The sequence below is a fragment of the Onthophagus taurus genome, chromosome 7, assembly GCF_036711975.1.
Source record: "Onthophagus taurus isolate NC chromosome 7, IU_Otau_3.0, whole genome shotgun sequence".
NCBI lineage: Eukaryota > Metazoa > Arthropoda > Insecta > Coleoptera > Scarabaeidae > Onthophagus > Onthophagus taurus.
Genome location: NC_091972.1, coordinates 10,243,448 through 10,256,718, shown reverse-complemented (window position 1 = coordinate 10,256,718; position 13,271 = coordinate 10,243,448). Strand labels below are relative to the sequence as shown.

The 13,271-nt window shown below is 31.4% G+C and overlaps 2 protein-coding genes across 3 annotated transcripts in view; one reads left to right on the top strand and one right to left on the bottom strand.

Moving 5' to 3' along the window:
* The window catches only part of LOC111423845 (uncharacterized), a 114,279-nt gene extending 111,858 nt beyond the window's left edge, over nt 1-2,421 (top strand). The window contains exon 5 of the mRNA XM_023057227.2: nt 1,703-2,421. Coding sequence (XP_022912995.1) covers nt 1,703-2,334 — 632 coding nt within the window. The 3' untranslated portion in view covers nt 2,335-2,421. The remainder of the gene's footprint in view (nt 1-1,702) is intronic.
* Nucleotides 2,422-5,765: 3,344 nt separating this feature from the next.
* Nucleotides 5,766-7,677, bottom strand: LOC111423850 (G protein pathway suppressor 2). 2 transcript variants are annotated; one of them, XM_023057231.2, is made up of 4 exons: nt 7,237-7,677; nt 6,955-7,184; nt 6,735-6,779; nt 5,766-6,334 (listed from the first exon to the last, which is right to left on the bottom strand). In XM_023057231.2, exons 1-4 carry the CDS (start codon nt 7,548-7,550, stop codon nt 5,952-5,954), a joined length of 972 nt encoding a protein of 323 aa, XP_022912999.1. In that variant the 5' UTR covers nt 7,551-7,677; the 3' UTR covers nt 5,766-5,951. The 2 variants fall into 2 exon arrangements, with proteins under 2 accessions (XP_022912999.1, XP_022913000.1); XM_023057232.2 differs by lacking the exon at nt 6,735-6,779.
* Nucleotides 7,678-13,271: the final 5,594 nt, after the last annotated feature.

The window sequence follows — 13,271 nt, the reverse complement described above, 5'->3', positions numbered from 1 at the left end:
TGCACCTGCAAGGCGCTAAAATCCTTCCTAACATTGTCCATAATATTCGCCACCTTGGCCTTCCTCTTGTTCGATGGTCCTCTCGTGTCTGGTTCTTCCTACAATTCTCTTATCTCTTAGTTAATTAATTGTCTCCATCCTCCCAGGTTTGAAGATGTCATCTTGTACAGCCTTTTTTGATAGCCTCTTGTGAAAAGTTTAGACCATAGTAGCTTGTCATAAACACTGATCTATTCCCTGCTATTCAAGATTCCAAGGCTGTTACCCCAATCTAAATATTTACTGCTCCCTATAGAGGTAAACTACGTCCTGTAACCATATATCTGTTTTTGCCTTCACTTATTTGTAGACCAAAGGTGTTTTCCAGCATCGTTTAATTGTTCAAGGGCTTCCTCTAACGCTGCTCTACTTTATCCAACCATCATCCGCATACGCCAGTATTTGAAGTTGACGATTGTATATCATAGGTTTCAGTGCAATTCCTCGTATTACCCTTTCCAGGACGAGATTAAACAATAGCGACAATTTTCTGTCAAAATCTATCTTTCTAGGACATCCCTGTTCACCTATCAATGTCAAATAATGCATCTAACACAGGTATGGGAGCTGTTGTAACACAAACCATCAATGGAAAATCTAAACCATTAGCATTCAAATCACAAACTTTTTGTATCGTTTTACAATTTTATGCTCAATTTTGGCCAAACCTAAAATCTTCGTAATGATTTTATGTGGTAGTCGAAACGCAGAAATTTTTAATATAATTTAACTTAGAGAAACTCCTTTATTACTTGCCATAGTTATTGGTATCGTTAGCAATATTGTTACAGTAACAGTAAGGTTTGGGCAAATTTCAACTTTACAATTAAGCTCAATGGATTTCTAAAGTTTCCTTTTTGCCCAAAAGTGCGGATTTTGCTGAAATTTCCTCAGCTAATTCTATCCCATTTAATCAGCAGTTAAAACACATTCTAAATTCTTCCAGTGTTTTAGTGATATTTCTATGGACATGGTATTTAGATAATTGAATTCAGGTCGTATAAAGTTAAGTATTCAAGTATTATTCTTCCATTCCTTTTCGAATGAGACATTCTAGTAACGCAAGTTGTCAGTGTATACATGGTGTTTGCACAGAATAATAAGATGAAGCCACAGAGTTGAAAAAAAGGGAAAATGACTTTACTCTGAGTGATTCATGTTAGTAAACTTAAAATGATTATAGCTCGATAAGAAGAGTTTGAATTATTTTGGCAAGGTTTTGGCATCACTCTGTATATGTAGAAATAACAAACTGATACTTTTACCGTATTTTTCCCATTTAAATGTTAATATTAAGTTTGTATAATAGGAAAAGCAGGTTTGCATATTTCATGAGTCGGAATTGAAGAAGTTTGCTTTGCTAGTCTTGGGATAAAAGAGGGATTGCGGGAACCGATGGCGCTGGAAATAAGTTACGGATCAATGCGTTTTTAGTGTCGCCGTAACGGGCAGACCGGAGTTGAGAAGTAAAGTTTATGCAGATCGTAGGTAAAGGGAATTAGCCTGTAATCCGGCTCTTCGAATAATTACCTAAGTTTTCCTTCTCGTGTAAACATCTTCCACGAAACTCGTTTTAAAGAGACATTATTTAATGCGGATTTAAAATTTCAAACAAAACCATATACTTGTTGTACACCTTCATTGATATTCTTTTTTGTTTCAGAGAAAATCGATCGAGATTTAAAAACATCGAAGAAAATTTTCAACCAAATGCAAACGTTAAAAGTAAAGCAGGAAAAATCAAAGAATAATGATGAAATTAAGAAGAAAAAGCAAGGCTTCACCACCAAACAATATTATTCAGAAAGTACATTAAAACTCACAACTCCAATTCCGGAAACGACAACCACCAACAACCTATACCAATTTGAAACCAAGTCAATAAGTACTTCCACACCTCCTAATCCTACAAGAATAAAATCCGACGATGATCAATGGCTATATTCAAGATCCGATAATTTCCAAGATACGAGTACAACAAAATATCCATGGGAAATACCATCAAAATCGATTAAAAATGAAAAGTATCCAAGAAATTTTGCTTATCATCGAGTAACTGGAAATCCTTCGTATCACACTAACATGGACAATAACCCGAAAGCCTATATAGCTGTGTCGGTGATAGCCCCAAAACAAATGGAAGATCGACGACCGAATGATGCATTACTCTTGGAAAATGAATTGCGACAATTAAAACCATGGACGCATAATCAAAATTTGAAAAACATGGCTTCTTTAAGATCACGTTGGGTTATTCAATCGGAAGATAAAAATAAATCGACGTATACAACTTAAAATGTGTGTATAGAAAGCAAAAAAAAATGAAGGGATATTTTTTAAGAACCAAAGCGATAATAATTAAAAAATAAACAAAAAATTTAACGATTAAAATTGTAAATTTAGGTAGATTTTCGACCTAATTTTTATTATTTATTTTAAAATTTGATTATTAATTGATTAATAAACACATGGAAGGTGCTGAAAGGAGATAAACGTTTAAAAATATATATGAATTCTTCGTGATTTTTGTGATCTGTTTAAAGCATATCATTTTAGAAGGCAGCCGATTAAAGGAAAAATAATTAAAAAAAAATACAAGGAGAGAGAATTAAAGAAAAATCACTCCACTTAAACATTAAAGTCGTTTTCTTGCAGAAATTGTACAATGTATAGTGTTTATTATGTGTTTGTGGGCGGATTTAAACGTTTAGATGATAAAAGAAACGTGGTTAGCTCTTTTAAGACAACGTATTTTACATAAATTTAAGCAGAATTGTAGCTTTAGTGTTAACAGTTATTTATTATATCTTAAAAAATAAATATTGCAAGAATATTATTGTTTGCTTATTTTCAACTTTACATTAAATAAATTGCTCAAAAACTTTTTCAAACAAACTCAACTTATTTATACTCAGGTAATTAAATTAAAATATTTAATTAATTAATATAGCGTGTAACAAAAGTATAGAAATGCCTAATTTATTATTTTTCTGATATTACGAGTATGTTATTTCATTATTGAAATCTACCTTTCAAAACGAGTCTTTCTACTCGAGGTTGTTAACTAAATCTGTCAATAGTTTGACGTGTTTTGGAGAGTTCTGCGAAATATACTGTGAAGCACTTTAAAATATTGGAAGCGTAAAACACTCAAGAGGACGTACACTCAACTAACAAGAATTTCGTTAACAAGGTATGCTTTACGGAGATTGCGACCTTTATATTGTGTGGGAATGTAAATCGGCATAAAAGAAAGTATTGGAAGGACGTAAATTCATGAAAATCGTACTCAAAGATCATAAAAGTTGATTGTATGGTTGGGTATAGTAGGGATTCAGTTAATTGGGTCTTTATACAACGAAATAATATATGACATTTTATAGATATGAAATTAGAAACCTTTTTGAAGCCAAATTAAATCAGATATGGTTTCACCAAGAGTAAACTCAATTTGGCGTAAATTCTCGGCGTTCTAGATGATGTATTTCCTAAAGAATGGGTTGGTATACGAGGAAACTCGCCGGATATCAACTCTGTTAGACTTCCAAATTTAGTTTTATAAACTCGACTTTTCAAATATCTCCAATAAAAGTTGTGTTTAGGATTAATGCAACGAATTATCGAGGAATAATGGAGGAAAGTAATCTACCATCGGCTAGGATACTCCCCAAATTAACAATGAAGCACATTTTGAACACTTAATTACCTAAGCATTTTGTATTTTGACTGCAGCAAAAATTTAATGTTAATTCTTTAATAAATAAATATAATTTTCTTATTTTATTTGCGATCTTTGACTACATAAAATCTTAAGGGTGAGATATAGCCTAACTAGTATTGAAGGATAAATTCTAATAATTACACTATATACATCGTGTTACAGTAAATCTGGTAACATTGCAAATGTTTCATCTGACATCCCTATATCCAAAAATGGGTATGTGGTCACTTTTTATTTAGTTACACAGTTAAAACGGCATAACCGCTAACAAACTTCAATCTGATGTTTTCTGTTTCCTGAAAAATCGAGTAAATGTCCATTATGCCGTTTTGACTTGGCAGCGTCGATATATCAAATAATGAAGAGAGCGAAATTTAGGCGTTTCCAGACTTTTGTTGCAGATTAGTCTATACAGGGTGAATCAGGTATGAGTAAAAAAAATTGAGGGGTTATAGGTCCCTTTTTTATAAATAAAAAATTCTTATTACACAATGTCCCCTTTTAATATAAGTTCTAATAAAGTTTAAGTACTGCTGTATAAAGAATTATACTAACAAAGCTTGTAAGTTGGCTTTGCTTATGTATATAGTTTTAATTTGACACATAAAAGTCATTTTTGAGATATTTTTTTAGAGGTTGTTTACTTTATACGAATAAATTTATCACTTTTTAATGTGAAAATTTACAAAAATTTAGGTTTTAATAAATAAACTTGCTTATTGTATTAAAAACAACAAAATTACAAAACTAGAAACAAATTGCAAAGCAAAGTCTGCTTAGTATAATTCATTAACCAATAGTACCTACTCAAACTTGTGAACCTTAACTCTATTGTATTATAGGAAGAAAAGATCACAGAAAGAGGAGACCTAAAACCCCTCAAATTTTTTCTACTCATACCTGATACGCCCTGTATATAAATTGAGAAAAACGAATTCTGTTTTAAGCCGAAAACATGGTAATAATTACCTAACATAAGCAAAACATGTAAACCTAACCCAAGAAAATATTGTTATTAACGACTATTAGATTATTAGCCGTTTAACGTCATTATTAATCAGCTTTTCTTAAAAAAACGGGGTCATATCTTTATCCTTATTCTATCCAAGGTTGTTTTATTAATAAATTTATTCAAGGTTTACAGTATCAAGTTTCTTTTTCGAAATTATCTTGTATAATCTTTCATTTTAGTTTTTTTATTACATAATCTAGGCGAAAATATCTATGACATTATTGTAAAGATGATCACTATCCTTCTGATGGATATTTATGATGCTCAATCCACTCAGTCCATAGTCAGTTATTCTTTCCTCATTGTCCTAAAACTTCTTTCAACGTGACAAGTCGTTGGCGGAAATGCTAGAAAAGATTTAGTTTCCTTCAAAGAGACATGAAGTGTTAAATCTATTAGAATTTGGGCTTCTTGCAAACATGGTAAGTGTCAACTTGTGTCAGTTTCTTTACAAAGATTTTATATAGAACAAAATTTATAGTTCAGTCATCAAATAAAGATGTATTTGGATCTGATTTATATTTTTGTTGATGAATAATGTCCAGCATTTCAATTATCTCTTTTATTTAATTGGCTATTTCACTAATTATATTGCTAATACATACTTGTATTGGTTTCCTGTTCCTATGTGCTGCTTATCGCCAGTAAAATATATGTTAATACTTTCAAGAGCATTGACTTGTCCATTTTGCACTGCGCAAAATTGGTTCTGAATAATGATCTGCACCAGAATGTTTCATATTTTCGTTTTCCATTAAAAAAATATCTATAGATGAGTTTAATCGTCTTGTATTTATATAAAATATAAATTAATCTGGTATTTTCTTGATTATAGTTTATTTGCATGAAAGAATTACTTCAAAACTTTCATATTTCCAATAATGAATGCATCAACTGATTGATTTAATATCTACTCATCTAGAGATACGATTTTTTTACACACAAACCTATATTTTTAAACAAAAATTATTTTAAAAATCTAAAAACAAAGAATAAATCTCCAATATTTATTTTTATTAATCACATCAATTAATTCTTATTTAGCAATATTAAGCGTCATTTTATCCGTTAAAACTGTTTTGTGGCTACAGCAAAAATCCCACTCCTTATTTGTTAATTTTATATATATATACAAATGTATTATATTTTTAAAAAACTTTTAAAGCTTGACAAAACTCTTTAATCCCTAGTATAATTCATAGGAGTATTTGGAGATTGATACAACGGTCTACTCTGTGTTGTATAAATGGCAGCAGCTGGTGCTGGAGCTGGTTGATATTGAGTCTGACTCCTAATTGGATACCCAGCGGTGATACTACCCGCGTTTTTAGGTTGTGCGGGACTAATCGGAATCGATGTTCCATGTAATAAATGAGATGGTTGAGAAGCCAACGCATAATGATCCATTGGTTTTTGTTCGATGTAACTCACTTGAGCCCTCGAATTTTCATACAAACCCCGACTTGGTTCTCTAGATGGTAGATAATGCGGTGAAAAAATCGCTAAATCTTGTACTGGATAATAACTTGGATGAGTTGTATTCGCACAATATTGCGGAGTTTCTGAAAATAAAATAAAAAAATTTATACAAACCAATAATTTTAATTTAATAACTATTTTTTAGCAATTTTAAAGCATTGATTGGGTGATTTACTTTTTAGTTTAGGATGACACATTTTATGTTAAGATTAAAAATAGACATGAATTTAAGTAACAAGAAATTTTATACTTTTTAGCAAATAATAAAAAAAAAAAAAAAAAAAAAAAAAAAGTTTAAATCTTAATCATTTTTTGATAAAATTATACTTTGTTACTTATTTCAATGTAATTATGAACACTGGCATAGCAAAAGGTATTTGGGACACACAATAAACATAAAGCGGGATAAGTGCCCCATTTTTCTCTTTTTTTTAAGAAAAAGAAATCTCTGGGTAAGCTTTAATTAGTGAGATGTTAACTCACTCGTACGTAATACAGTCCTTACTAATTCGTGTGTTCGGCTATCTTCTGCAAATAAAGACATTTTATTAGTATTTTATCTGAGTTTATATTATCCTTTTTGATTCAAAACCTAAATTATCTTGGGCTTAATGTGATTTCTAAAATTAACTTGTAAATTCATCAATATATAATGTATTGTTTAAATTAATAATTAACCCATTTTTAAAAAAATGATACTTACTTTGGGGTGAATGATAAGTAGGATTTACAACAGCCGGTGCTTTATAATTATAACCTTGATGATACATTGAAACTGGAACAGGTGGAGGACTTGGACTTCTTTGCCTCTTAGTTTGTTTAAAGCCAGGTTGTGGAAGAGGTTGAGCTCTCGGTTGTAACGATTGATTAATTGGTTGATACAAATGATGAGTTTGATGTGGTAATCCAGGTACAACAGGCATAGGAACATCGCTAAAAGAAATATTCATCAATACAACCTTTTAATGTTAAGATATAAACTAACTTTGCTTCTTTATGTAATTGTTTCCTACGATTATCATCCTCATGCAACACTTTTTTCAACTGCAAAAACAACTGGTGTTTCTCCTCCTTCAACGATACTAATTTCGCCTCCATTTCAGCCAATTGATCTCTAGTTTCACCCAAAGTCATCACGTTTTGGCGTTCACGAGCTTCTCGTTCTTTACGTAGGCGTTCCTCTTCAACTTTCGCCTCGCGTTCTTGTTTTTTACGTTGTCTTTCGCGCATTATATGCGCTTTCAACGCTTTACGCATCAGCTCATCGCGATCCGGTTGTTCCGCGACCGCAGATGGCATATTCACGGGTTCAGTTATGGCTACAAAGTTTAATAAAACACAAATTGATTAAAAAAGAACGTTAAATTAAATGAGAACTAATTGTTTTGGTTAGGTACGTTTTGACAATTCATTGACAGGAGAGTTGTCGAATGTCAAATAGATCGATGTGGAAAGGGAAATATGTGTTGTCTTTGTTTTACTTGTTAAAAAGTAAATGGGTGTCTCTTTCTACGATGGAGGAATCAAACTTATAATGATGAGTATGAAAAGGTTATGTTGAGAGTTGCCAACTTTATTTGAAATGTAACTAATTTGAATTAAAAAGCTCGTTTTTAAAACTTTAAAGTTTGATTTATGTTTATTTTTTTTATTTTAAAATGATTATAAGTCTCAAAATAATTATTTAAAACTTAAAACAAAAGCATTTATAAAAATATAATTTTGATTTCAACTTAATTAAAAGTGATGATTAATTAAAGCTTATAGCTTAACACCTTATTATATAAAAAAAGTTTATGTTAATTTAATAAAAAATTGTAGATGTAATAAATAAAGTTATTAAAATAATCAATTTATTTAGCTGTTCAGTTATACTTTATTATTAATTGACAAAGCTCTTGATAGAGCTTTTATAACATCATGGATTACTATGGAATGCAACCCTTGCACTGAACATATGTTTTGCAAGAGTCCTTCGTTGAATTGAAGTGGTTAGTTCCGCGATAAAACTAACTCACGGCTTAGATACACTGAACAACCAATATTAACTATATTGTTTGTTTAACATTTGAAGTGTTTTTGTCTATTTTTACTAAAATAACACCTAAGTAAGTAACAATGATTAATGAAGGAGAATAAAGCTAAGTATGTTAAATTTATATATATAAAAAGAAAAAACATTTTAATATTACTTCCTTTAGAATTCGATGAATAGGTGCTTGCGGAGTTTTCTTCTTTGGTGATTACGGTTTATTAATAACAGTAATACGGATATCCTTGTATGAAAAAGGTTGAACGAGGCCACTTACCCCGCGTGTTAAGAAATAAGGCGAAACCTCGAGGCAACATACAAGAAAAATGAATTTAATAAGCCTCAGGGATCGAGAACATAAAGAAAAACCTCGCTCCTCCCTGTAATTTCCATCGGATCGTGTCCTTGTCGGTTGTGGTGCGTGTGTTAAAGCTCGCGCGACGCCGGCGTCCCGACGCACGCGCTTCTTCAGCCGCAAAGATTACAGTTTGCCGGTTTGCGAACCAAACAGTCGTGCTTTTTGGCCCGTTTTGTGCAGACGGTTTCCGGGTGGTAACTGTTTTACATCCAAAAAATAAAAACACGCAAAGTAAGTACATAATTTCAAAATTATTAATAAAATAATATATAAAATAATTTTATATATAACACAAATTTATTTAAATAAATATTAATAAATAAAATATTTTTCAATATTTTACTTTTAATTAAAATAAACTTAAAACTCATTCAATATAAATTAAAATTTTTTATGTTTATTTCTATATCTAGAATCTTTCTATTTTCTATCTTAAAAGTAATATTATAATATATTCATGCACGGAAATAGTGTTCTCTTCAAAGTTTCCTATCATATTCTTGAAAGCGACGACGAGGAAAACGTTCCAAGGTTTTGCTTAAAGGAAACTCCCGTAACATTATTTCGCTTTATACACGGTTGCAAAAGGTAAATGGGAAGCAGGTGTGTTAACAAAGAACAATGAGTTTATCAAACTCACTCGGGGTGCATCTTACTTAATAAATACGAAAGACTTGTATATAGAAAATCAATTCTAACGGAGATTTAATTTAGCTACATTCACTATGTCTTTATAACATTTTCATTGTAAACCTCGCATAATTTCAAGTTAATTCATGAATATAAACGTAAAGATAACAAAGAACTTAGTTGTTAACATTACAATTTAGAATTTAAATTAGAATTTAGATACTCAATCAGCTAAAAATTAATTATTAGGCATAACGTTTTAATATATTTAACTTTGACATTTTATCATCAATTTCATCACCAATACTAATATTAAAAACAAACCTATTTTTACGAATTAAACAACATGTCCGTATTATGTTATTATTTTTATTGATTTTGTATGAGAGCACGTGGAATGCTTATTTGATAAATTTGCTTTTGTGTAGTTATATCGACTGACGTACTTTGATGTAAAATGTGATAATTTGGATCAACAAATTGTTATCGTAAAATTAAACAAACAACCAATTAGAGAATTTTTCAATTTCAATGTGGATGTGGGTCATATGATTCTTGAATGATTCTAGTTTTTGTGTTAGTTCTAGTGATAGTGCTAGTACAAAACTAGGTCTAGAATTTCCACCATCATCACATCACTTGTTATCTAGTTCTAACCATTCTAACATATTCTCCTCTGCTACTTCTTTTCCAATGTTCTTTTATATAACGATACAAAAATTAGAAACTTGTAATCTTTCTAAATCAATATCTGCATCTTGATCATCATATATTTCACACATATTTTGTTTTCGATTTCTTTTCAAATAGCTGCGAAATTAAAAAAAAGATCACGTCTTTTGAGAATTATAGTATGCAACGGAATTGTCTTTTAAGTTAGTCTGAAAGCTTGCGTGTTTTCAGGCAAAGCACGCCATAATGGAACGTTTTCGATGTTCAGTATAATATTCCAGTTTCGGATTAGCTCCATACAATCCTCTCAATTAATGTTGGTCTTATGACGATAAATTCTATGGCCACTCTAGTCAGCCACTGGTGGTAGTGACTACTCCTGGCAAAAAAAATTTATGTGGAAATGTTCTGCGACCACTGACTGCTCTGTTTTAAACCTGTCTTAAACCTTTGTTTGTCATATTTCCGTATTACTGCAGCCATAACTTTGATTTCTAAGAACTGGCTCTAAGGAACAGCTCCATGTAAGAAGTTTTATCGCCAACATCTAATGATAATCACGGTTATCCCTCTGGTATGAGTTTTCGTTGTCGCCTTTCACGTAGTGATTCCACGTCGAAGCTGACTAATATGTCCTATAGAGCCAAGGAAATATTGCCAATTAATTCCACAAAATGTGTTGAATTTTTTTCCTTTGTGAGTTCGTGCCTTTTGTAATGGGCGATAATATTTTGGAGAGTTGTTTCGCAAGCTGGAATGTAGCTAAATTAATTGCGCTTACGACAGGTCGCAATAGCATATCGATTTTTGGTAAACCATACATTCTTGGACCAACTAGTGCTAATGACTCTTGATATCAATAAATTTGATTGGTGTCGGTAGACTTAAAGATTCGCAATAAATTTGCCTATTAAAAATTTTTGAATAAAACGTCAGAGTCATTCGTCACTTGCTGGGAATGAAATTACATTCATATTATTTGATAGTTCTACATCACGCATTAAACTAAATTTGGTTAGTTTGTCTTTGTTTTCAAGTTTCCGAAACAGTTAACTTTCGTGTCCCATATTGATCTTATGTTCGAAAAACAAATATTGTAGTCTGGTGTTTTATTACTTCAAGTTTTTGATTTATGACAAAATTAATTCGTTTTATTTTATCCATATTTCAAACGTGGGATTACAACGGTATTTTAACGATCTTTTAATTTACATTTTAAACGATTTTAATGAATAAGTTTAATGTATACATTAATTCGAGCAACTATCCACGTTCAGTACACATGCTTTGACATTTATACATCGAATAGATAACTCGGTGAATACGAGGATTAGAGTATTAGATTCGATCTATGAGCCGTGATATTTAGATTTAAAGCAATATAGGCATGGCATCCGAAACATCAAACATTTTTTCAAAAATTGTTGGTTCACACCAGAAGTAAAACTACTAACTCAAGGAGAAAAGAAGGTCCATAACGTATAAATCCAACAAGACACCAAGAAACTACATTAACCATATTTGCAAAGGAATGGAAAATGCTCAGAGCAACAAAAAGATAGGTCTGTATACAAAAAGAAAAGGTTCGCCAAAGGACAAAAATTAGAAAGAGCAGATGCTGAGGAAATTGAGGAAATAGAACTATGCTGTAGATAAAACAACTAAAAAATGGCAAGTCACCAGGTCCGGTCAATATACCCAATGAGGACTAACCGAACAACTCACAGAGCTGCGTAACAAAATGGTGCAGATCGTACAAACTCTAAAGATCTGGAGAACCAGTATCACTATTTCACTCTTTAAGAAAATAACTTAATATAAACAATACGACAATTTAAACAAAAAACCTTAGCAGGCCAACAAGTCAGTCAGAATAGTAGGAGTACTAAACGATCATCTGGAGAAACAATTGCATATCTACCGAGGCTAAAGTAAGGATGTACAAAGCCTGCATGGGGGCTATAATGACATATTATGCCAAAAGAATGGCTCGTACTAACGAGATGGCGACGCGGGAGGAATGTGAGACGGAAGATGTGGTAAGATAAGAAAGGAATAGACTGCTCGAAGATTGCTACAGATTGCAGCCCAGCATCCAAAAAGACAGAAATATAGCTGTTTGTCCGCATCACAAGAAATACAAGCAGAAAGGGCAAAACACGCTTTTATGGCTTCAGCAAAGAAGATGAAGAAGTTATTACTTCATGGGAACTAATCTTGGCCTTATCTCGAGTTGCTCTAATACTTCAGCGTAAACCACGAACTACATGCTGTGTTTCTTCTGGCGTTAAAGATGTTCTTGTTCATGAGTAACAATTTCAGATTCAGACATTTCTCTAATTATGCTACCTGTGAATTCAAGATGGACTATTTCTAGAATAATTAGAATCTCCTTTTTCTCTCGTTGTTTGTTTTTCAGTTAGGCTAATAAATTTGGTACAATTTCAGTTATACTAGCTGCCATATTTTTATTTAGTCGTACTATTGTGGTAACTCACCAACTATATGCACTTACTGTATGTGGCAAATTAGACATAACATATCTAGTTAATTATTTCATCGATATTGCAAATTAGGTAGATACATAGGTGGAAATGTAACATGATTGTAACGTGAGTTCGACCGTATCAGGTGCATTTGGGAAATGTCCGACTCAGTAATAGATATCGTAATTGTTCGCTTTATTTTACTTTAGTTACTTATTATACGGTCTTTATATATTTTTTATATATAAGAGAGTAAGAAGGAACTTTTTTTTTGCTTCTCATTAAATTTCGAATTATTTACTTTCCGTATTTCAGTAAAAGCTCCCTGTATTTCGTTTATTATTTATAAGACAAACGATTCCCGTAGTCACCTTTTAAATGTTTGGGTCAAGGTTAAATCCTGGAAAAAGGCTTCGCATTGAAAGCGTCGACGAAACCTAATTAAAAATGATTTCTTTTGTCTTCTTTATATAACCTCAAACAGTTTTCTTTTTAACGTTTCACTTTTAATTTTATCAATCTACTTATAAAATCTCCTAAATAAAAGCGATGCTTTTAAGTAAATAAATTACGATGTATAATCTTTCATAGATTCTTAAAAACTAAATTTTAACTAAAATTTGATTAAATGATAACGAATTTCATACAAAATAGTAATTACAATAAATTTTTTAATTTAGTTCGAAACATAATATATGTGTTATGTATATTTCGCATCTAGGGCCCTGTCTTCATTTAATTAAGTTCATTACGTTCGAGTTTCGAGAACAATATGAGCATATTCAAACTTTAAACTGTAATCGAACGTTCTAAACAGCATCTTTGTTGGGAAGCTGAAATGT

Bases quoted from the DNA above. Each gene is read 5' to 3' on its own strand.
- LOC111423850 (XM_023057231.2), bottom strand. From the start codon at position 7,550: ATGCCATCTGCGGTCGCGGAACAACCGGATCGCGATGAGCTGATGCGT. The intron at 7,185-7,236 runs GTTAGTTTATAT...TATTTCTTTTAG, and splicing joins CAATTACATAAAGAAGCAAA to CGATGTTCCTATGCCTGTTG. The intron at 6,780-6,954 runs GTAAGTATCATT...CTTTATTTGCAG, and splicing joins TACTTATCATTCACCCCAAA to AAGATAGCCGAACACACGAA.